This window comes from Propithecus coquereli, unplaced genomic scaffold (assembly GCF_000956105.1).
Source record: "Propithecus coquereli isolate 6110/MARCELLA unplaced genomic scaffold, Pcoq_1.0 Scaffold212, whole genome shotgun sequence".
In the NCBI taxonomy this organism is placed as follows: domain Eukaryota; kingdom Metazoa; phylum Chordata; class Mammalia; order Primates; family Indriidae; genus Propithecus; species Propithecus coquereli.
The window spans coordinates 4,644,408-4,652,046 of NW_012146301.1; the positions used below are offsets into that span (position 1 = coordinate 4,644,408).

A 7,639-nucleotide genomic window follows, 5' to 3' on the forward strand; every position below is an offset into this window, starting at 1 on the left:
ACTCCTGGGCTCAAGCGATCCTTCTGCCTCAGCCTCCCGAGTAGCTGGGACTATGGGCACGTGCCACTACTCCCGGCTAATTTTTTCTATTTTTATTAGAGACGGGGTCTCACTCTTGCTCAGGCTTGTCTCGAACTCCTGAGCTCAAGCGATCTTCCCACCTTGGTCTCCCAGGGTGCTAGGATTACAGGTGTGAGCCACCTTGCCCGGCCAGAAATATTTAATAATACTAGATGTCTCAACCCGGGCCCTGTTGGCATGTAGGCTGGGCATATTTGGCATAATTTGGGCTGGATAGTTCTTTCTCGTGGGTGGTCCAGTCCTGTGCTCTATGAGATGATTAGCAGTGCCCCTAGTCTCCACCCACTAGATGTCAGGGGCACCCCAGCTCACCACACCCTGGTTGTGACCATCAGCAGGGATGGGACTCAGAGTCGGGCTTCTAGATACTCACCTCCTTTACATGGAAACAGGGTGGACTGGAGAAGTTCATGAACCTCTCTAAGACTCAGTTATTTGTGTGGATAACAGTAGTAATCGCTGCTGCATGACATTTTGGGGAGATTCACTGAGTGAAGTCATGGCCAAGCGCCTACACCATGGACTGTCATGCAGGAAGGACTTGCTATAATGTCACAGGAAAGGTCTTTTGAAACAAGGTCAGGAATAAACAAACAAACCTAGAATACTGGCCACGATGGAAACAAGGCCTGGTCCAGCACCAATTTCAAGTATTTTAGCATCTTGGAGATTCAGTTCATCTGTATGTTCCTCCAAATAGTGACACAAAGCTGTAGCCTAAAAAACATTTATTATAGTCTTCAACTGGGCATTGGAACACTGGAAACCAGCTGTGACCCCCTCTGCCACCTCAGGTTGAATACTAAAATACGTGTTATTAAATATTTTCAGCTTATTCATTATTGAGTTTATTGAATGTATATATATACATTCAGTGCCATTTTTAGACCTCTGGAATATAAAAGTTATAATAAATTACATCTAAGGAACTGGAGAAACAGATTTGTTAGATTGCCTACATCAGATTTGACCAATCTCCAAAGAAGAGGAAGATCAGCAAATCAGCTCAGCTCTTACAAATCAGGCTAAAAAACAGCAACTTCTGCTGGTTGAATCATATTGGGTCTCCAACTTGCTTTAAGAATGTTGTATAAACTTGAACACTCTCTTCTGACTCCTCTTTCAAAATTCAGGTTGGTTAGGAGTTTATCTGCTGGATTGAACAACGAGGCAGTTATTTTATTTTGTTAAAGACATATGTCCTCATTCAGTAGGTCTGGGGTGGGGCTTAAGAGCCCGCATTTCTAAACAAGCCCCCAGTGACGCCGTCTGCTGGACCATGGACCACGCTTTGAGCAGTAGTGTCAAGGAAATTTTTTTAAATGTTCTATGTGTGAATAAATCTTCTATACATGAAATCAAACGTCCCTTTCCTTCTTTATTCATTCTGTCCCTCCACCTTCCCCTCACCTTTCTACAAAGAGTAAAGGGTATTTGATTTGCACTGATCTGTTTACATTTACACCGATGAGGCCCGGTGAGCCGTGCCTTGGAGTAGAGGGGTTAGCAAGAGTTATGCATGAGAAAGCGACTTAAAATTGAGTATAAACAGCCTAGAGCTGGGAATGTGAACATTGAGGGGATTTTGTTTTTTGTTTTTTGTTTTTTTAATGAGCTCTATAATTTGCTTATAGGCTTAGGCCCTCTCTAACGATATGCCCTCATCTTCCTCCAGGCTCCGCTTTCTGTTTTGGGCCCATGTTGGAGTGAGGGGCGGCCAGGACCTGACCCCGTAAGTCACTCCATTCCATCCTCATCTGTTCATATTGAACAGGCACGTGCAAAGGTGAATGTGACAGTCGCCTCTACTGTCCAGGAACTCAGCAGTGGGGCTGGGAGGCACATAAACCAGTTATAAATTGTGTTCCTGGGAGGTTAATGGCATATAGGAGGCATATACTGGTAGCGGGGGTGGGAGGGGGCAGTGGAGCCACTGAGGAGCCAGACCAACTTCCTGGGGCCGGGGAGAGGTGAGCCCGGCATCCTAGCGTGAGAGGCGCCACAGGCCGGGCGGCAGGTGAACCGGCAGCACGGTGTGAAATCGCACCATCCGCAGCATGTTGCAAGGAACTCTGGAACTGGAAGAAAGTTTTGAAGAAAGGGGTTCTTAAGGAGAGATGGTAAGTATTTGCTGTAAGGGGGTATTCCATATGAGGGAGAGAGGGTTACCTAGAGTGATCCAGAGGACAGGTGTCCAGTGGACAAGTGTCGAGGGACTTCCTGGAGATGGCTTCCTGGAGTAGGCACGCCCCTTCCGAGCCCTGTCCTGGGTGGGGCTGGCTCCAGGGGTGTGTCATGTAGAGACAAAGCTTAACCAAGAACGGCCAGGTCTTTTGACATAGCAAGATACACCCCTTCGTCCTGTTAGAGAACTCTGAAGTGATCTTTTCACAGAGTTGCACTTGAAGTCACATAAGAAAAGGGTGTCTTCCCACTTTGTGTTCCCTTCTGCAGCTTTCAGGAAACAGGTTTCAAGGGAGTCCAATGTTGGGGGCGTGAAAGACTGACTGACGCCTTGTTGAGAATAAAACGGTCAAGTGGACCAATACTCTTTTTCCCATTTCTGATCTCGCACTCTACTGCTATACAGCTATACCACGGCCATAGCTGTTTATTTGCCAAAAGTATTATAATAGGAAGCTGTGGAGTAGTTTGGTGGCTTTCAAACTTGTGTTAAGGCAAAGAAAAGCCTTTGTTTGAAGAAAATCATACTCCTATGCATAAGGTGTAAATATACAGCCTTCTTGTTTGGAAAGGGGGAGCCCTAAGAGGCTTGCACCCTCTGGCTCACCCTCCCCCTCACTTGCCACCATCCCCTAGACCTGCTGAGGGAGCCCCATGGACCATCTGAACGTGACCAAGGGTCCCTGGACCAGCAGATGCACATCACCTGGGAGCTTGCAAGAAATGCAGTCACAGCCACCCTCCACCCCCAGATCTCCTGAGTCAAAATCTGCATTTTACCAGGATCGCAGTATGATTCACACACCTGCCAACCATCGAGGAGTTCTGATCTGGAGCCTTTCTATGCACTGACAGCCTCTGCAGTGGAAAGAGCACGGTGCCAGCTGGCTCTGCACGTGCCCCCAGCAGAGAGAGTCGCTTTCCAAACCAGTGAACCTTTCCCAGCCCCCATTCCTCAGCTATAAGGTGGAAATAATATTACACTAATAACTACAGCTAACAGGAGCTTACATGTAGCACTTCATTTAGTTCTCACAGCCTGAATTTAATTCTCACAATTTCGTCCGCCATGGCAGGAACTAGACATCACCACCGCCCCATGTTTTAAATATGGAAGTGAAGGCAAAGGGAGGCTAAGTCAACATTGCTGACCGCACCACATGGAAATGGCAGGGTTTCTGGCTCTAAACCCAGAATATTTCCCCCATTTCAGTGTCATTCTTGCAGGGGTATTGCAGAGGTAACATGAGATGAAGTAATGCTTCCTAAAACGTTTCTGCTAAAGTATCCACCCTGTGAAAGAGACATGAATGGCCGAAGGTCAGTGGGTGTGTCCCAAAGGTGCCTACTGCAACTAAGCTCTAATTTACCTGGGGTTTTTGCTTAAAAATTCATGTGAATTTTGCATCCTACTTCCTGATATACTCAAGTTTATTTACTGTAAAATTAATTTTTCAAGAAACATAGCTTAAAGCAAAATCAATGCTTTTAGAACAAATACTATTTTTTTGCAGATCTCAAGCACACCACCGACACCCCTCAGGGGGCCAGGCAATTGAACTTCAATTTGAGAAGCACACAATGTTCAAGCACTTGACAAATTATCCAAGGCCACACAGATGTACGAAATTATTTCCAGAAATCCTGACATCACAAATGTAACAGTTCTCTCACCCCTGGCCACACCACTGCTCCATAACTCTCTATGGATTCTTGAATGACTATCTTCTTGCCTGCAAACTGATAATACTCCTGAGTGTAGCTGGCATAATCTGTAGGAACAAATTTCTGGAGGCTATGAAGAGTTGCTTCTATCTTGTTAGAATCTGTGAAGCAGAAAAATAAAATGGGTTTCATGATTTGTTCATCCAGTGCAAATACACACTTAGTACAATGGGTGAGATGGGAATAGGGTGTTCCAAAAACAGAGGGTTGAGTCTATCAATGACAATGCCTGCAAATTAGCACAAAACTGAATTATATTGGGATGATGGGGACATGAAATTCAGATGTGACCTTTTAATAACACAACAAAATGCCCAAGTATGCCCTGGGTCTTTCCTTCATTTAGGAGAGGACAAAAGAGGTGTGGATCCATCCCCACCCTGTGTTTTGCTGATGGGAAGAAGCTAGCTTTCCAGCACACTGGCACAAATGAGCTATCTGGAGAAGGAGGAACTGGGTAAACATGGACCTGGCTATTTTTAGGTCTTGAAGTGATGTAACATTCCCACGTGTTGGCTGGAGCATGTTCCTTAAATCCTTCCTACAACTGCTCCTCAAAAGGTCCAGGCCGCCCAAAGCCCAGCCAGCTCTACAGCCCTTGAGGAGGGGCTGAGCTGTCAGATGAGCTCTGGCTATTAAGTTACTACTGCTTTAAATACTCCTCTAAACCCACAACCCACTCTAGCAGCTCTAAAATATCATATAAAATGAGAGGTAAAGAACACCTGATCGGGCTGACATCATGGAATCACAAACCACTGCAGGTTTTCCAGAATGTTTAAGGATAAAAAGAGTGGTGAGTGAGAGTGCCAGGAAGGAGGATGCTGCGCGAACACATACGTAGTGGCCGTCAGGAGCAGAGGAAAAGGTGTTGGCACCGGCAGTGGGAAAGAGTTCACACTGCAGAGTCTGGGAAGGTCAGTTTTATTTGCATGAAATTTGCCTTTGTTGCCTGGGATGTGACTGGAAAATGTTTAACTAGGGCTAGAATATGGGCTTTGGAAAAAGCTAGAAGGAGCAAGTCAATATTTGAAGTGCTCTACTCAGAAACACGCTCTCGGGGTGCCAGAGGAGGGGCGTGGGTGGGGGAAGTGAACACAGGCAAAGGGAAGTGGGCCTTGGAAGAAATCTCCGCAGTGCATCCCGCAGGGGCAGGGGCAGGCACCACAGGCTATTTCAAGTATCGCTGATTTCAATATACACTAGAGCAGTTCTATGCTGCTGGTCTGCAGACCCTGTGTAACAGGTTCATAGTAAGTACAGAAATTTGAAGCACTTAGAAATATTTACAATAATTGGATGATGTCAGTTGAATCTAATTACCCAAAAATGGGGCTTATATTTTATGTCTGTATATTTTCATTTTGTTTTTCTAGAAATTCATTGTTGCTGTGTGTGACGAAAGTATCAGTATGCAGCACACTAGGAAACGGTCCTTGACCACAGTGTGAGGCGGCTCGTTTGTAAGTTAGCGTGATGGACGCCCCTAGCTCTTCGCGCGTTGCTTTTGGCCATGGTTCTGATTTGGTGTGTTCACCACTTAAAGGTGAAGTCTCTGCCCTGACCAAAATGGGGTGATCTTCCAGAGACCTGAGATTTCACCCAACTCACAAGAACCTGCCAATAAATAGCAGCCAATTCAGTCCTGAGACTGCCCTTTACTGTTACATGCCCTGGGAGGGTGGGGAGGGAGACCTATAGTCTTCGCCTTCTTGCCTCCTATGACAGGAGGCCACTGACATCTAACACAATGAACCCAGTATTTACGTGTGACCAGAGAAGCCCTAGCTTCTACCTTAGAGCTGAGAGGCTGACTTTGAATTCTGATCGGGAGACTTACAAAGGCAGAGGAGTAGACGGTGATATGCTGGTGAACGTTCAACAGCCAGTTTGGGGGGCGAGGATCAGGGAAGAACGCTGATTTATAGCGTTTGACAATTGCCCTGGTGTAAATACTCCACCAGCATGGCATCCCTGGGAGCAGATGTACAGTAGCACATGGACACATGGACAGAAATCATCTCAAGAGCGTAGATAGTAAAATGTAAAATAATCAGTTTTGAGTACTTATTACCTTAGCTTTTTAATATACCTTTGTCTTTAATATAACCTATTTAATCATAAGATTATATAACTTACATTTTAATAATGGCCATGCTTAACATTCGAAATTCAGGCACTGGTACATGCCACCTCCAGCACACCCGGGGCAGGTGACTCAGAGCATCGGGGACATGCCAGCCTGGCCTGCACCCTCTTCCTACCCCACCATCGCCTGGACTGCGCCTTCTGCCCGTGTTCCCACGTATCACTGCTTGGGGACTTATTTTTATCCCAAGACTGTAGGAAAAGTTGGTGGACTAATTTCAACGGTTCATCATTTCACAGGTAAATAAACTGATAAATATTGAGCTTGACAGTTACACTTCCCCAATCGACCCTGTGAAGAGATGTGCACGGGTGAATGTTCTCTCACAGACTCTCCAAAGCTCTACAAAGACAGAGAAATGTATGTGTGCTGCACTTTAAATATTTTCATTTATTCTATCTGTGCCGGCCAACGGTTTTAGAGAGAACAGATTTTAGAAAGATCAGATTTTAGAAATAAAGGAGAGTTGCATTTTTATATAAACAATTCAATAAAATAACTTCCTCATTTAGTAGAATCGGGATATATTTTTACCACTTTAAGTGACTGTAAACATTTTAAATGCTGTATCTTGGCTTTTATTATTTCATTTGTTAATGTCTGTTATTTATTTACTACTGAATCCATGCCCAGAAATGCAACCCTAAACTGCTAAATTATCCTAATGGGAAAATACTCTTTGATTTACAAGGATCCACTGTATGACGAAACTGCTGGGAATGCATTCTGGTGAAAAGCAGAAATGAATCTAGATTTTTTAAAAAGTTCTTGTTACAAAAATACTGCTATTTAGATTTATACATAAGACAAATTTGTGGACTTTGATAAGTAAATAGTGAAAAAACAGAGATTACTTTTAATGCTACGTTTATGATCACATAAAGGCATTTTTCTCCTAAGCTTCGTTATAGTAAAAATCTAGAGTTAAAAGAAAATAGAAATTTCTGTCACTGAAGTTTACTTGAAAATGTCATCACCAGGAAAGCAACTGAGGAAAACCGTTGAGGTGATGAGAAAGGGGTTACCTCCTGGGGGTCCCCCGGCGCCATCTTTCTGGAGAGCCCCCTCCTTCTCGGCCTCCAACCAGCCAGGTGGGGAGCTCGGTTCTCCCCCCAAGCGCCCAGGCTGCTGCACGGAGCTCAGACACACGTCCATAACCGGAGCCTGCCGGGAGGAAAGAACTGGACAAGACCGGAGTCACTCGGCCCAAGTCAAGTCTGACATTCCTGGAGGGCTCCAGAGGTGTAGCTTATGCAAGCCAAAAGAACGCCTGCTTTTCAGCTTAGTTCCCTGGGTGAGCAAAGCAGCCACCCAAGGAGCTCCCATCCTGGTTTTGCAGAGCAAGGTCCAGGGAGACCATTAAACATTCCCAAACCCACGTGCATGAAGAAATGCAGAAACAGCAGTTATAGCCTGAGAACGGGCACCACGTTGCTCAGGAGGCTACGGCAAGTTTTTGTTATTTTGCAAATTTATTCTTCGACATCCCTGCCACCCCCA

At 45.2% G+C, this 7,639-nt stretch overlaps 1 protein-coding gene across 1 annotated transcript in view; it reads right to left on the minus strand.

Moving 5' to 3' along the window:
- METTL21C (methyltransferase like 21C) overlaps positions 1 to 7,300 on the minus strand; it is a 12,874-nt gene extending 5,574 nt beyond the window's left edge. The window contains exons 1-3 of the mRNA XM_012644444.1: positions 7,165 to 7,300; positions 3,940 to 4,091; positions 681 to 798 (exon numbers count right to left, since the gene is read on the minus strand). Of these exons, the coding sequence (XP_012499898.1) occupies positions 681 to 798; positions 3,940 to 4,091; positions 7,165 to 7,294 (400 nt within the window). The 5' untranslated portion in view covers positions 7,295 to 7,300. The remainder of the gene's footprint in view (positions 1 to 680; positions 799 to 3,939; positions 4,092 to 7,164) is intronic.
- Between the last annotated feature and the right edge of the window lie 339 nt (positions 7,301 to 7,639).